The sequence below is a fragment of the Crocodylus siamensis genome, chromosome 8 (assembly GCF_052110815.1).
Source record: "Crocodylus siamensis isolate JL-2025a chromosome 8, ASM5211081v1, whole genome shotgun sequence".
NCBI lineage: Eukaryota > Metazoa > Chordata > Crocodylia > Crocodylidae > Crocodylus > Crocodylus siamensis.
Genome location: NC_143402.1, coordinates 53,419,100 through 53,435,501, shown reverse-complemented (window position 1 = coordinate 53,435,501; position 16,402 = coordinate 53,419,100). Strand labels below are relative to the sequence as shown.

At 52.4% G+C, this 16,402-nt stretch overlaps 1 protein-coding gene across 1 annotated transcript; it reads left to right on the top strand.

Moving 5' to 3' along the window:
• The first annotated feature begins 1,684 nt into the window (after nt 1-1,684).
• Nucleotides 1,685-2,632, top strand: LOC149858575 (olfactory receptor 1L4-like). Its single transcript, XM_090061555.1, has one exon. It carries the CDS (start codon nt 1,685-1,687, stop codon nt 2,630-2,632), a length of 948 nt encoding a protein of 315 aa, XP_089917681.1.
• The last annotated feature ends 13,770 nt before the right edge of the window (nt 2,633-16,402 follow it).

Here is a 16,402-nt window from a genome sequence, read left to right as displayed (position 1 = left end):
GAATAGACCCTGAAATCTAATGATGGGGCTTGGAGTGGGAGCCTGGAGTGTAACAAGAGGGTCCTGGAGTCTAATGAAGGGACCCTGGATAGGAGTGCGAGATTTCTTGGGCCAATACCAGTGGCTGATTTTTAACAAGCCATATCAGCCAATACCAGTCTGATAGCTGATATGCAGCCAGGCAGCTTGAAGAGCAGTGTCCCGCAGATAAGTCTGTTGTGGGGGATGGGGCAAGGGGGGGAGGAAAGGGGTGTAGGGGGAAGGAGATCGAGGCCCTCATGGTGAGGAAGCGACTGGAGCTGGGGCAGGCACCACACAGCTGGGGCAGAGCGCCATGTGGAGCTGCAAGTGGCTCATCCCAGGGGTGCAGGGGTGGTGGGCTCCTGCCACTGCACACACTGTGGGAGGGCACAGGGGGTGTGTACCCCTGGATCTGCACACAGGGGAGGGTGGGCTGCTACTGTGGGCTGGGGCTAGGGCCAGGTTGCATTCAGGGTGGGCAGCAGCGGTGCTGGGAAGAGGGCTATGGGGGGGAGGGGGGCTGCAGCCACCCCAAAATATCCTCCCACTCCCAGTGCTGCCACTGCCTGCCCTGAGCACAGCCTGATCCAGCTCCCCCATGAGGAAAAGCCTGGTGCTGCCCCCGGCCCCAGGCCCATCCCAGCTATACAGCATCTGCCTCTGCCCCAGGCCCACTACTTCCCCCCCACTTCTCTCACAACAGACTTACCAGCCAGACCCAGCTGCTCTCCATGCTGCTGGGCTGTGCTGCTGGCCACCTGTGTACTGCATGTGGGCTGTATGCATACACGGGGCATTTATTGGTAACATTATCAGCTACATCAGCTAAAAATGCTGATTGCTGATACTGTCAATTTTTCTTATATCAGTTCCAATCCAACATCTAACCAATGTATCAGTGCACTTCTAGCCCTGGTGTCTAACGAGGGAGCCTTGGAGACCACCAAGGTTGAGAACCACTGGTTTATGGGCAAGTGGGACACATATGGCTGTGCTGGGCTGGGTCAGACAGGGCTGGTCCAGCCATGAGTAGGGGCTTGTGTGACATGACATCTCCCCGAGGGCTTTTCCACCTGTTGTTTCTGTGAATCAATGACACCGTCCCCCCAGTCTATTCCATGATCACAAGTTCTTGGGGTGCTTGTGAGAAGGGCAGGGTGGGAGTGGGGGCACCAGGGCCTGGGGTAGGGTGGAGGGCAGGTAGGCAGTGTGGGTGAGGTACTTATATGGGGAGTCAGAGGAGGGGCAGACAGGGATTGGGTGCCTCAGGGGGGGCGAGTACGTGGGGCAGGTTTTCTGGTGGCAAATGAATGGGGCTGGGTGCCTGAGAGGGAACAGTGGAGACATGTGGGTGAGGCTGGGTGTGTGGGGGGGAAGGTGGGTGTGGCTAGGTGCCTGGCAGGGTAGATGGGATCAGGTGGGCAGGGATGGGTGTCTGAGAGGGAAGATGGGAGCAGGTGGGTTAGGCTGGGTGTCTGGGAAGCAGGTCAGGTGAATGGGACTGGGTTCATATGGGAGAAAATGGGGACCAGCTGAACGGGGCTGGATGTTTTGCAGGGCAGATGGGGGCCAGATGGATGGAGCTGGCTGTTTGGGCATTCCATGATCCCCCTCTCTCTGCCATATCTCCTTTCACCTTCCAACAGGCCCTATGGGAGCCTGGATGGAACCACCCAATAGCAGCACTACCTCTGGCTTCATTCTCCTCGGAGTCTCATCCCGGCCAGAGCGGCAGGGCCCCCTCTTTGCCCTCTTCTTGGCCATGTACATGGCTTCAGCCCTGGGCAATGCCACCATTCTGGCAGCCATCCACATGGACAACCGCCTGCTCTATGCCCCCATGTACTTCTTCCTCAACCACCTCTCACTGGTGGACCTGGGCCTCACCAGTGCTGTGGTGCCCAAGATACTGGCTGGGACACTTACAGGGGACTGGGGCATCTCCTATGCTGGGTGCCTGGCCCAGATGTACTTCTTCATTGCCTTTGGCATCACTGACAGCTTTCTGCTAGCTGCCATGGCACTAGACCGCTACATGGCTGTATGCCACCCACTGTGTTATGCCATCATAATGAGCCCCTACTTCTGCTGGGCACTGGTGGCTTCCTCATGGGTGATAGCCCACCTTCACAGCCTCCTCCATACCCTGCTGATGTCCCGCCTATCCTTCTGCACCACCCGCCATGTGGCCTGCTTCTTCTGTGATGTCTTTCCTCTCCTCAAGCTCTCCTGCTCCAATGCTCGGCTCAATGCACTGGTGGTCCACACCGAGGGGGCTGTGGTGGTTAATGGGGCCCTGCTCTTCATCCTCCTGTCTTACACCTGCATCACAGCTGCTGTCCTCAAGGTCCCATCAGCTGCCAGCAAAAGGAAGGCCTTTTCCACATGTGGATCTCACCTCACAGTGGTGGGCCTCTTCTATGGCACCATCATCTGGGTCTATTTCCAGCCCTCAGCCAGCTTCTCAGCTGAGAAGGACTTGCTGGCTGCCATCATGTACACCGTGGTGACCCCCATGCTCAACCCCTTCATCTACACTCTGAGGAATGATGAGATGAAGGGGGCCCTGCGGAGAGCCCTGGGCCAAGTACAGGCCACCCATGGGGCCTAGACACCTTGCCAGTGTGGAAGGAGTTCTGCGGTCATTCAGAAATCCTGGTACCCTGAGGCACTTGATGCTGCCATTAGAACACAGCGTCTCCATTCTCCTATTCCTCCGTACTTGTTGCACCAGACAGAAGTGGCAGCCATCTTAGGAGTCATTTGAAGATTGTGTCTCCAAGTTTCTATTTCCCCCTGCTTCCTGGGCCAAAGTGAAACAGAAACCATCTTGGCAGCCATTAGAGCACAATGTCTCCATGCTTCTCTTGCTCCCTACTAGATACTGCATAGTAATACTACCGGTGTGATTTGTGCAATCTCCAGAGATTTGTAGCAGGTTTTTTCTTTGTGAGTCTAGGCGTTGGCATTTACAAATATACTCAAAATACTATTGTGCTGGTGATTGGTGAAAATACCTCTGTGTTAGAATTGACTATGATTGAAAAACATTTGCATTAGATATACAAGCAATCCAACTCCTGCATGAGCGGTTTCCACAAGGTGGTCATAGTGGGAGAAGTTGGGTTCTGTGGTTTGGTTGCAAAGAATAGAAGAAGTTGAACAGTCCATGTTCATTTTAAATTCTGGAAGTGAACCCCTGCCTGTGCCCTGAGGGTGGGTGTCTGCCAGTCTACAGGCAGGCAGTGAATCACAGGATATTTTGCTGACAAGCCTTGGCAGGTTGCACCCCTCATGGTGCCTTAAATGTGCCACCCATGACTTGGGAAAGTGATGGGGTGTCCCCGGAAGCCCCTAATTCAAACATTGTAAAAAAACATTGGCTGCTGGGAAAAATGGAAGCCCTAAATTTGCAGACCATTTCAGAGTGTGCAGGGTTGGGGGCAGCCCAATGTCAGGCATCCAGGGTGCAGAAAGGAGGGGAGTTGGTAGGGAAACCATGCAGGGAAGGCAGCTTTCCACCAAAATACCGTGCACACTTACTCTAGTACCCCAGGGAGTGGTGAGGGGGTGGCAATGCAGCTTGGTCTGTGCTTTATCTGTGTCAGTGGAGGTGAGCAGAGTCAGTGCTGAGTGGATTTGTTTATGCACAGAGATGCAGAGACAGTGCCATGGTCTGCTACTGTCATTGGTGTCAGAGGCAAAGGTTCTGGCAGTTGAGGACCTGGCTGGGTGACCAGTGCAGTGACCCAAGTGCAATTTTAAATATTCTTCATTGTCCAGTGAGGTAGTTGTTAATTTTGGTAGTAAACCACATGTAGTGTCCACAAGAGGGGGGGAGAGGGGTGTTGTTTGAACGTGAGGATAGCAGGGCACTAAGGTGCCTGCTACTTGGGGAGCTGGGATAACCACCCAGGTGCAGGTTGCCAGGGCAACCAAAGGGAGCTAATGACCCACACCTGCCTGGTCAGCTGGCCAGAAGGGGCAGGTCCTGGCTTCTATATGAATCACAGGCCAGAGGCCAGGAGGCAGTTTCCTGCTGGCAGCCAAAGGGGAAGGAACTCTGACGGAGCGAGAAAAAAGAAGAGGCCAGAATACACGAGCAGTTTGGTATGGATGAGGGATGGAGCACCCTTAGGGGTGGCCCAAGTGATGTTTAGCGGAGGGGCAGAAATTTATGTTCTAGCCCAGGGGCTTATGTCTTATGTTTGCTGTTTGTGACACCAAAGGTTTGGGTGAGGCTATTAGGGATTGGAGGAGGCCTCATAGGGGACCCACAGCACCGTGGAAACCCCAGACAAGGGGGCAATGATTCCACAAGGGCCTGGTGAGGCGCGGTGAGAGACGCAGGCTGTGGAGAGCGCGAGCGCCCGGTGAGGCACAGTGTGAGCCGGGACTGCAGAGAGCCTGAGCACCAGAGAAGGTGCAGAGAAAGATAGGACTGTGGAGAGCCTGAGTGCGAGACAAGGGCTGCAGAGAGCCCGAGCACTCGAGAAGACACAGAGAGAGATAGGGCTGCGGAGAGCCCAAGCACCAGGGAAGGTGCAGAGAGAGACAGGGCTGCGGAGAGCCCGAGTCCCATGGAAGGCACAGCGAGAGGCAGTGCTGCAGAGAGCCTGAGTCCCAGAGAAGGTGCAGAGAGAGACAGGGCTGTGGAGAGGTGGAGTGTGAGACAGGGCTACAGAGAGCCGGAGCACCCAGGGAGGCACAAGGAGAGACAGGGCTGCAGAAAGCCCGAGACCAAAGAATGTCCAGTACATCTGCGAGGCTTGGGGTGTGGTACAGGGGTGGTTGGAGCCATGCATAGCCCATAAGGCCGGGGTGCACGGAACCCCCATTATAAGAAATGGAACTAGTAACAGTGGGAGAACCGTGGCTAAGAGGACAAAAGGCAGCCTCCCTATAATATATATATATAAGACCAAAGACATGGCGGGTGAGATTAAGGGTGCTTTTAGGCAGCTTAGCACGGTACAGAGGGGCAACTAGGGGACAGCATGGTGACCCTAGGATGCCCCTCCTATTACAGTGAGTACAAGCAGACAGTCAATTTTCAGAAAAGACAGACAACAATAGCCTACTTTTTTGGCATACATCAAGTCTGAATTACCAGAAGGTAATGAAGGATTGGAAATTTTTTAGGAATGGTGATTTTGCCAACTGTGTTCAAACAAACCCGGAAAGAGGCAGGGAGTAATTGCAACAGGACCTGGTTTGGTATTGACATGTAAATGATGAGAGTGCTTTCATACTAATATATGACTGTTGCAGGCTTTAGGGACCAGGGCACAGAGGAAGAATTGGAACCATGGCTTCCTTGAGTTCTAATGGACTAAGCAGAAAGAAGAGTCTAATTTTGATGGCCATAGAAGATTCACATGGCAGAAGTCTGATTACAGAAGAGGAAATGATCAAGTTTATGGAACTGGGAGGATGTGTAGTAAAACTCCTGCAAAGACACGTTTGGATGTCTCGCTCCAAGATCATGCTCCTGATTGAACCGTACAAGGTGCTGTCATGTTTTGAAAAATACATCATGGGTTCATAAAACTATACTGGCTTGCCGGCCGTACATTAAGGGCAAGGATTGCAAGATATGGGCACACAATAGCAGCTCAGACAGGTGGAAACAAATAGTTATGTCTACCTGGAATGATGAGCAGTGCCTGGAGACATTAAAAATGAACAGGAACACTTTCTTACGCATTGTTAGTATGCTGTCACTGCACATTGAGCAATAGAAAACTGCCATGTGAAAACCGATCAGCACAGAGAAACATGTTGCCATGGCCATGATGAAACTGGCTACTCCAATAAGCCTGCACCATGTTGCAAATGAGTTCAGCAAGGCTCCATGCACTGCTGGGAGGGAGATCAGAATGGTATGCTAGCTGCTGCAGGAGCTGGCAGCAAACAAATTCATCTGTCTGAGTAACCCCATGGAGGTGGTGGAAGGATTCCAGGCAATGGGCTTCCTGAACTGCAAGGGAGCACTAGACAGCACACACACTCCAACCTGTAGTGGATCATCAAGAAAGATTTACAAACTTCTATATGGAATGGGCAGGAAGTGCCCACAGTGCACATGTGTTTCAAAATTCACCACTGCCTGGGATAATGGACAAGGGCCAATATGTCCCAGGACTGGAGGAGGTTGTCATCCGAGGTGTTTCAGTGCCCCTCTGATAATTGCTGATGTGGCTTACCCACTCCTGCCATGGCTCATGAAGCCCTACAGGGACCAAATGACTGACCAGCAAAAATTCTTGTTCTACTACCACTTAAGCAAGTGCCACATGAGTGTAGAGTGTGCCTTTGGGCTCTTGAAAACCCATTGGAAGTCACTCAACTACAGGCTGGAGGTCAATCCAGAGAATATCATGTCTTTCATAGCATGCATGCTGCATAATATCTGTGAGATAAGGGGGGAGGTTTTCAGTCAGTCTTGGGAACAAGACATAAGGAAAGCAAAAGAAGCTGCAAGACGTAGATGGAAAGCAGCAGGGCAAGTGTGGGGAGGGTTAGACATTCAGGCAAACAGTGGAAGGGGAGCTGTGATCAGAAATTGCCTGGTGCAAACATCATGGCTGCTCAGGTGGGGGAATGTGTTCTGTAACTGTGTAACTGGATGCTTATTATATTTGATTTTGTATTTCTTATTAGTTTTTGATTGAATAAAGTCTTTCTGAGAAACAGTTTGGGATACCTTGTTGATAAAGAGCTCTGGGGGAAGTAAGGGATAGGAAGAAGGCATCCTCCCTGCAGGAGGGTGGGGGTGATATGGGTGTGGGGAATGGCAGATGGGTTGGGGGTGGGTTGAGATGTTGAGTCAGGAAGATTCCTTCAGAAGAACGGAGTTTTAACAGAAAACTGGATGTGGGGGGAGGGTAATGTGGCAGGGATGTCACCAGGAGCCAAAACCTACCTCTGGTACTGGAGCAAGGGGAAAAGTGGCCGCAGAATGCCACTGAAGATCAAAGTCATAGTGGCAGAGATGCCACTGCCAGAAGACAAGCAGTGCTGGTGCAAGAGCAGAGGAAAAAGCAGCAGCAGCAAAACGCCACTCAAGTCCAAATGCACTCTCCCACACCAGTGTGAGCATGCTTTATGGATGCGTGCCAACACCAATTTCCTGGCCAGCCCTCTGAGAGAGAGATAACCAGCCAACATCCAGGGAGAACAGGAAGTGAGGCCTCCTGAGAAGTAGGAGTGGTGGGAAGTGAATGAATGCACTGGCAGGGGCAAGTGGTGGCAACACTGAGAGTTGGGGTGCCCAACTAAGGCTGGCTCAGAGGAGCAAGGATATGTACCTCTCACAATAGATCCCGGACAAAGCTGGTAGAGACTGGAACAGCGGTGAGCCTCTGGGGAAAGGAAAAGAGGAAGGATACTAAAAGTTATGAGTAACCCCTGGGGAGAGAGAGCGAGCCCTGAAGGAAGATGCCCTGGGGTACACATAATAATAAGTTAGGCTGATGAGAGGCCTGAATAAGGACAGTACTCCATCTGAATCAGGACTGAGATTAAATAGGGGCTAAGGCCCATCTGCGGCTGATTGACTTTGAGTTAGCCTCGGCCAAGACATAACATCATCGCTGGTTGGTGTAAGGTGGGGTGTAGGGGAGGCGGAGCCCTGATACAAAGGCCTAAGTGACAGATCAAAGAGGGAACCAGGAGAGGCAGGATTTGAGAACTTCCTCCCAACAATAATCCTTAACATCAAGGCCTGGCAGGCGAGAACCCCTGGGGACCTTAGAGACTCTCATTGGAAGACAAGCTAACCATCCTTAGAGCGCACGCCCAGTTCAGGCTGCAGGACGTATCCCCAGGATTTGGGCACTGGGCTGTGCTTGACCCCTCGGGAGGCCCCAACACTTTCCTGCCAGGACTTGATCTTCCTTTCAGTAGTGTGGTTCTCCCTCGTGGTGCCTCGTGGACTGGGCGCTGCCCCTTGCGGGCATTTGTGGGGCTTCACCTCCCCTACACCCCAGCCATACACCAGCCTTCAGGACGACTAGGTTATGGATCGCCGGCTTGTCTCTTTGGCATTCCCACCTGATCTTGTCGCCTCTTGCCCATCTCTCAGTGTCTTTCTTCGCCCTGGGTGTCTATGGGGTGTGGGACCGGTCCTGCCTCAACCTCTGCTTTGGCCCTATATTTGAGCCGTCGCTTTTTCTGAGGCTGCCTCCACTCCTCTTCTTGATTCTTTGGGTCAATTGGGGATGCTTCCCCAGTTTGGGGTCTGACTGTCCTTCAAGATACTAATGTAAACCAGGAAAAGAAAAGAAAAGAAAAAAGGAGAAAAGAAAGGAACAGTAGGGGTTTGGGCCACAGCCCAACCCACTCACAGGTCCAACATCTGTGGTCGTTGGGATCCCTCAACACCATCCTCCTTGGCCCAGCTGTCCTGCCGAGCCAGGTGTTAACCCTTTTAAGGGAGCCAGGACCCTTCTGGTGTGTTTCCATCCAGGTTCCCACAGATCTACTTCTGTGATCCTTTGGCCTGGAGGGCAGCTTTGCCCCCTATTCCTGGCTTAGCTGTCGCCCATACTGTTTCCCCGCCACTGGCTTTTAAATCTGCCGGGCGGCAGTTTTCAATGACGTCATCTGCTGGTGCTGCTCCCAGCCACAAATAAAGTGGCTGATGAACCACACTGCTGGATCCTCTCGGCGTGGTGTGGCGCTGCACGGCTTTTCCTATTGGAGGGAAGTAAGCCCCCTTTTTAGAGCTTTTGGGTTCATTCTTCCAAGAGCTTACCCCGGCCTCTGGTCCCACCATGATGGGGTGTTCTGGGACCAATTTGTGTCCCCCTGAGACAGTGAGATGGCAGAGGTTGCTAGGTAAAAGATGTAAAATACAAAGAAAGAGAGAAAGAAAGAGAGAAAGAGAGACAGAAAGAAAGGCTTTTGACTTTTAGAAACATTTATTCAGGGGAGGGTGACAAGTGGAAGATAGTAAAGACCAAATACAGATTGGCCCAAAGGTCTGGGCCTCAAGGACAAAGCCTGGGCTCATGGCCTGCAAGGCCTGTCCACACATTCTAGACAAACAAACAAAAAAGGAACAAAGAAATATATACATATACACATATATACAGTTCTACAGCAGGGACACCCAGGGGACTGTCAGGATATTAGGGGCTGACCCGCATGGGCAAAGCCCAAGGCCTTGGCCCGCTGGACCCGCCCCCACACTCTGAGCAGGTAGTGGCATCAGAGCGCAAGGAGCAGGCATCCCCCCTTGACCCAGCACAGCACTCCCCTGATGGCCCAGCGCTCCTCAAAGGTGGGCATGCTCAAATTCAAGCAAGAGGTGGGCCTGCAGCAACAGGCAGAAAATGTGCAGGGCATCATCCATCCCAGTCCCGGCAAACTGGTTTTGGCGGCTCTTCAGGAAGGACACTTTGTCCTGGCCCACCAGGAAGTTGGCCAGGCTGACTGCGCCCTGCTTGGCTGCCTGGTACGGGAAAGAGCAGATGTATGCGTGCTCTGAAAAGTTCCGGCCCAGTGCCCGAAGCAGCACCCCGAGGGCAGTAAAGAGTGGCCACAGCTGGGGGCAGTCGAGGAAGGCATGAAAAATGTTCTCTTCCACCACCCCTGGCCAAAAGGGGCAGGCCACTGAGGCCACCAGGTCCAGGTGGCGCACAAAGGTGCTAGTGGCCAGGATGCCATGCACCAATCTCCACTGGAGGTCTCCAGTCTTTTTGGCAGTGTGTGCCTTATACAGCGTGCACAACACTGGGGTCCCTGGCAACACCAGACATTACCGCCACATAGTGTTGGGACAGCATGACCTGGGCATGCAAGGTGCATGCCACCTACGCGTAGAGTCCCCTCTGGGGCAGTGTGCTGAAGGGGCAGCCCATGTTGCTTCCAGGGGGCATGAGGAGCCTCAGCAGCATGTCAGGCCAGTTGGCCAGCTCACTGGCCACTGCCAGGATGACTGGCAGTGGCAGAAAAGTGGCACCCGCAGCGTCCACAGTGGAGAGGCCCCAGTGCACCTGGAGGTAGTCTTCCAGGGCAGCCCCTGCCTCCATCGGGAGGGCAGCCCTGATGGCTCGCAGAAGCTGGCCCACAGTGCGGACAGAGCGCAGCGCCAGCTGGGCGGCCAGGGCCTCAGCCAACAGCCAGCCCAACTGAGCGGGTTCCAGGATGTGCCCCAGATGGGTGGTATGGTCCTTGATGAGGGAGCCACAAGGCTGGTGGAGGCCAGACTCGGCTCTGCATGCTGCAGGGTTGAGTTGAGGACCAGGGGCTCCTGAAGCAGCCATGGGAACTGTAAGTGCCTGGCCTGGGGACAAAGGTGGAAGGCAGCTCACCAGGCCTGCACCATGGTGCTGTAGAATGTGGGGAGAACCACCCCCTTCAGGAAGATTAGGTCCAGCATGTTTTTCACCCACCTGACTATCTCAAAGTTAAGCCCACAATCCTCCAATTTTCTTGTGATGACATCATGGCATACTAGATCAAAACACTTTTGGAAGTTTGGGTATATAATGTCAACCTGCTCTCTCATGTCTTAGGTGGCAAGTTATCTGGTCATAGAAGGAGATGAGGTTGGTAAAGCAAGACCTGCCTGCGATGAAGTCATGCTGGCTGTCATTCAGAATCCTACCATCTGCAAGCTTATCACAGATAGACTCCTTGATGAACTTTTCTAGGATTTTCCCTAGGATGGAAGTTAGCCTGATTGGCCTATAGTTACCTGGGTCCTCCCTCCTGCTCTTTTTGTGGATGGGGACAACTGGCCCTCTTCCAATACTCAAGGCACTTCTCCAGACTACCACAAGTTGTGGAAGAGTTTTGCCAGGGATTCCACAATGACTTTGGCCAACTCCTTCAGCACTCCCAGATGAAGATCATCCAGTCCCACTGACTTGTATATGTCTAATTTTTTCATAGATTTTTCATAGACATTAGGGCTGGAAGGGACCTCAGGAGATCATCGAGTCCAGCCCCCTGCCCAAAGGGCAGGAAGTCAGCTGGGGTCATAGGATCCCAGCAAGATAAGCATCCAATTTACTCTTGAAGGTGTTCAATGTAGGTGCTTGAACCACCTCCGCTGGCAGACTGTTCCAGACCTTGGGGGCTCGGACAGTAAAGAAATTCTTCCTTATGTCCAGCCTGAAACGGTCTTGCAGGAGTTTGTGACCATTCGACCTCGTCATCCCTTGGGGCGCTCTGGTGAACAGACGTTCCCCCAGATCCTGGTGGTCACCCCTGATAAACTTATAGGTGGCCATCAGATCACCCCTGAGCCTACGCTTTTCCAGGCTAAAGAGTCCCGTGGCTCTCAGCCTGTCATCGTAAGATCTGTTTTCCTGACCTCTGACCATGTGTGTGGCTCTCCTCTGGACTCTCTCAAGCTTCTCCACATCCTTTTTGAATTGTGGAGCCCAAAACTGGACACAGTACTCCAGCTGCGGTCTCACCAAGGCCGAGTACAAGGGGAGAATGACGTCCCGGGATTTGCTCGAGAAGCATCTATGGATGCACACCAGCATTTTGGTCGCTTTACTAGCTGCAGCATCGCATTGGAGGCTCATGTTCATCTTGTGGTCAATGATGACCCCCAAGTCTCTTTCATCTGTAGTGCTATCCAACGTAGCACTGTCGAGCCTATAAGGATGCTGCAGGTTTTTCCTCCCAAGGTGGAGAACCTTGCATTTTTCGGTGTTAAACACCATCAGGTTCTCGTCTGCCCATTTGCTGAGCTTGTCCAGGTCAGCCTGGATCACCCGCCTATCTTCTGGTGTGGATGCTTTGCCCCAAAGTTTGGTGTCATCGGCGAACTTGGCCAGTCCACTCCTGACTCCAATGTCCACATCATTAATGAAGATGTTGAACAGGATGGGTCCAAGGACAGAGCCTTGAGGAACCCCACTGGTCACAGTGCACCACGATGAGTGACTGCCATCAATTACAATCCTCTGGGTCCGACCACAGAGCCAGTTTCCCAGCCAGTGGATCGTGGTGGAGCCAAGGCCACAACTGGCCAGTTTGGCCAAGAGGTGATCATGGGATACCAGATCAAAGGTTTTTTGAAGTCAAGATATATGACATCAATCTCTTCTCCCTTGTCCAGGTGATAGGTCACCTGGTCATAGAAGGAAATGAGATTGGTCAAACAAGACCTACCCGCAACAAACCCGTGCTGGCTGTCCCTTAGAATGTTAGCCTTGGCCAGTCCCTCAAGGATGGCCTCCTTAATAAACTTTTCTAAGATCTTCCCCAGGATAGAAGTCAGGCTAATGGGCCTGTAGTTAGCCGGATCCACTCTCCTCCCTTTCTTGAAGATCGGCACCACATTGGCCTTCTTCCAGTCTTCGGGCACTACACCAGAGCGCCAGGAGTTTTCAAAGATCCGTGCCAGGGGCTGGGCTATGACGCTTGCCAGCTCCTTGAGTACCCTGGGGTGCAGATTGTCAGGGCCGGCTGACTTGAAGTTATCCAGCTTCTCAAGGTGTTCCTTCACAAGGTCAGCATTGATGGAGGGTAGGGGATCCCCAGCGCCCAGATCTCCCTGTCCCATAGCAGGCATGGGCGTCCCATGGGACTGATATAATACTGACGCAAAGTACCTATTTAATAGGTTGGCTTTTTCCTGGGCGTCAGTTGTCAGTTGCCCCATCTGGTTTAGCAGGGGTCCAACATTGGCCTTGCTTTTCCTCCGGCTCCCCACATATCTGAAAAAGGACTTTTTGTTGTCCTTGATGCTTGAAGCTAGTTGGAGTTCAGTTGCAGCCTTGGCTTTCCTGGTTTGCTCCCTGCAGGACCGGACCAGCGCGGAGTAATCCTCCTTGGAGGTGAATCCCGTCCTCCATCCTTTGTAGGCTTTCCTTTTTAGCCGCAGGAGGTCTGCTAGGTCCCTGGAGAGCCAGGAGGGCTGCTGTGCCTTCTTGCTGCCTTTCCTCCCTGTTGGAATAGATTTAGCTTGTGCATTGAGGATCGCTTCCTTGAGAAGCAACCACTCTTCTTGAACTCCCATCTCCCTGGGGTCATGGTCCCTGAGGGCCTGACCGACAAGCCTCTTGAGCTTGTCAAAGTCGGCTTTTCTGAAGTCAAGGACTTCTGTTTTGCTGACTGACTTGCCAGCTTTACGGCGGATGGTGAAGGTGATCAGCTCGTGGTCGCTGTCACCCAGCTTCCCATTGATCACTAGGTTGCCGATTAGGTCGTCCCCCGTAGCCAGTACCAGGTCAAGCAGCGCTTTGCCTCTCGTTGGCCCATAGACTTCTTGAGTCAGGTAGAGGTCATCCACGCATGAGAGAAAGCTTTGCAACCGCTCGGATTTTGCTGAGTGATCTTCCCATGAGATGTCCGGGTAATTGAAGTCACCCATGACAACCAAGGTCCTGGAGCAAGCGGCCTCAGTCAGTTCCCGGGCGAACTCCTGGTCAAACTCAGGACTTTGAGTGGGAGGTCTGTAGTAGACTCCCACCGTTGTGTCCCCTGTGCCGTTTTTCCCACAAATTTTTACCCAGAGGGTCTCTAGCTGTCCATGCCGGTCGCCAACATCAGCTTGCAGGGACATGTAGCTTTCCTTCACATAGAGAGCTACACCCCCGCCCCTTTTGTCAACACAATCGCTTTTATTTGGTCATACACCAATTCTACGGCAATAGTAGGAAGGTGATTATTCCTACCATGCTCATCCTGTACTCTACCTGGCAATGTTTTCCTCTTGGTGCAGTGAAAGACTGAGACAAAGTAGCCATTCAGGAGTTGAGCTTTCTCCTGGGTGCCAGTAACCAGCTCTCCTGAGTTGTTGAGCAATGGCCCCACAATCCCATTTGTTTTCCTCCTGTTCCCTATGTACCTAAAGAAGGACTTCCTGTTTTCTTTGATTCCTGTTGCTAATCTAAGTTTGGTCACAGCTTTAGCCTTTCTTATCTGTTCTCTGCGAATTCAGACCATCATGGAATAGTCCTACTTGGGGCCTGCCCTGAGCTTCCATTGTTCCAAAAGAAAGTCTCTTTCTTCTTTCTTAAGAGGACTGTGATTTCCCTGTTTAGTCAAGAGGACTTCCCAGCCCTTCTCTTACCTTTTCTCTGCATGGGAATGGACTTCCTTTGTGCTTCAGGGATCATGTCCTTCAGGAACAACCACTGTCCTTGCACATCTTTCACCTTTAGTTCCTGGTCCTGTCGCACTTCTCCTACCAGTGACCTAAGCTTGTTGAAATTTGCATTTTTGAAGTCCAAGACTTCAATCCTGCTATCAGATTTGTCACCCTTGTATTGGACATTGAACACGATGGTTTCATGGTCACTGTCACCCAGCTTTCCCTCTATATTTAAGTGGGTCACCAGGTGTGATGGGGGGCATGCTTGGGGCTGGGTCTCATGCTGGCCTGCCCACCTCTCTCTATGCAGCAGTCCACCCAATCTCTCCTGCCACGACTTTGCTGTTTCATAAACTGTTGGTATAACATGGGAGACTTCCCATTACTGCCCCTATGCCAGCTCCAAACCTCCCCTACACCTCAGGCCATACCTTGCAGAAGGCATCCAGATTAGTATTGCTCCTTGATCTGAGACTGGAGCAAGCCCAGTCCAAAGTTGGGTTCCACTCGCCCACACATTCACACCACCTCTCCTCTCACAGGAGGCCTCTTCTACTCCACCACCTCTCACCAGGGCCTCTTTCATACCGCCCATTACTGGGCCACACCCCGCTGCCATTGCTTATCCTTGAGCAGCCCCTCTTAGGTCATCAGGCTTTGCTACTCACAAACTGGCCTTGCCACGCAGTCCTTCAATTCCCACTACTTCCCCTACTCTACATATTCCAGCCTGGTGCCAAACCCTGGGCTAATTCTGCCCCAAGCCCCTCACTGGGCAACTCTACACTATGCCCCACCTTAGGTTCTCTGCCTCATGGTTGCAACCAACTTCTCATGGGACTGCCCTTGCATTGGCCTTCAGGTTTACTCCCATTTGGCCTTACTCAGAGTGCCCCTGGAACTGTCCTTCAGGCCTACTCCCACTTCAGCCCTACTCAGTCCCCTAACATGCGCAGCCCTTCAGGCCTACTCCAACTTCAGCCTTACTTTGTGCAGGGCCTCCCAACACTCACACACTACCCACTCTGGGGTCTCTGGGATCTGCATCCCTGCTGGGCTCAGGTGCCTACACATGGGCATACCTGGCCCCCACTACTCCCCCAGCTCTCAGAATTACCCACCAGATAGTGGGGGCTAGGGTTAAGGTGCCTCTACTTACCTTTTACCAGGGAGGTAACTGGCCTAGTATTTCCTGAGGGCTCCCAGACCACTAGGAGCCCCACCAAGCCACCCTTACCCAGCAGGGTGCAGTTTTAGGTAATGCTCAGGACCAAGAGCCTCCTGCTCTCACCTCTAAATATTCCATGCCTCTCAGCCAGGCAATGTTTCTTCCTGGGCTGGCAGCAGCAAACTGCAGCCTTTATATACCTAGTGTTCCAAAATGGCTGCCTTCATCAGGCACCTGGTACCTGCCTGCCTCTGTCCTTAAAGTGGCAGGCACCCCAAAGTGCACTGCCACACTAGGTCATCTCCTTTGGCCAGGACCAAGTCTAGCAGAGCATCACCTCTGGTTGGCCATGCACCTCCTTAGTCAAGAAGAGCTCCTTGACACAGGTCAGGAAGGATCATGACTGATCCAACTTAGCTGAGTGTTCCTCCCAGGAGATGTCTAGATAATTAAAATCACTCATGATGACCACGTCATGTGCACGTCAGTCAATTCTCGGGTGAATTCCAAATCAAGTTCCTCCTCCTCTTTTGGTGGTCTGTAGTATACACCTACAGTTAGGTCTCTTTTGCCACATGCCCCCACCCCTGCAACTTAACCCAGAGGGTTTTGAGCTGTTCATTTTTGGAATTGATGTTGGTCTCCAAGGAGGTGTACTGCTCTTTCACATAGGGAGCAATGCCACCACCTTTCTTCCCCACCCTGTCCCTTCTATGCAGGGCGTAGCCCTCTATAGCTATTGGGAGGTGTCCAGTCATGTGAAGTGTCCCACCAGGTCTCCATAATCCCTACTAGATCATAGTGCCTACTGGAGAATAGGAGGGCTAGCTCCTCCTGCTTGTTTCCCATGCTCCTGGTGTTAGTATATAGGCTCCTGAGTCCTCCTACTGAGGCCCTCGTCTTCCTGTCCCACTGATGGAGAACTATTCCTTCAGCTCCTGCAAAGTGGCTCCCCCAGTGTCCCTATCTACAGGGCTTACTTGTATGTTGGTCCTTATACATGTTTGAATTTTGTGTATCCCTGTCCCCCAGCAATCTTAGTTTAAAGACTAACTATCCTGGCTGCAAACAGGGACTTACCTTTCCTTGTGAGGTGGATGCTGTCCCCTCCCAGAAGTCCTCTTTCCCTGAAGTGCATGCCATGGTGA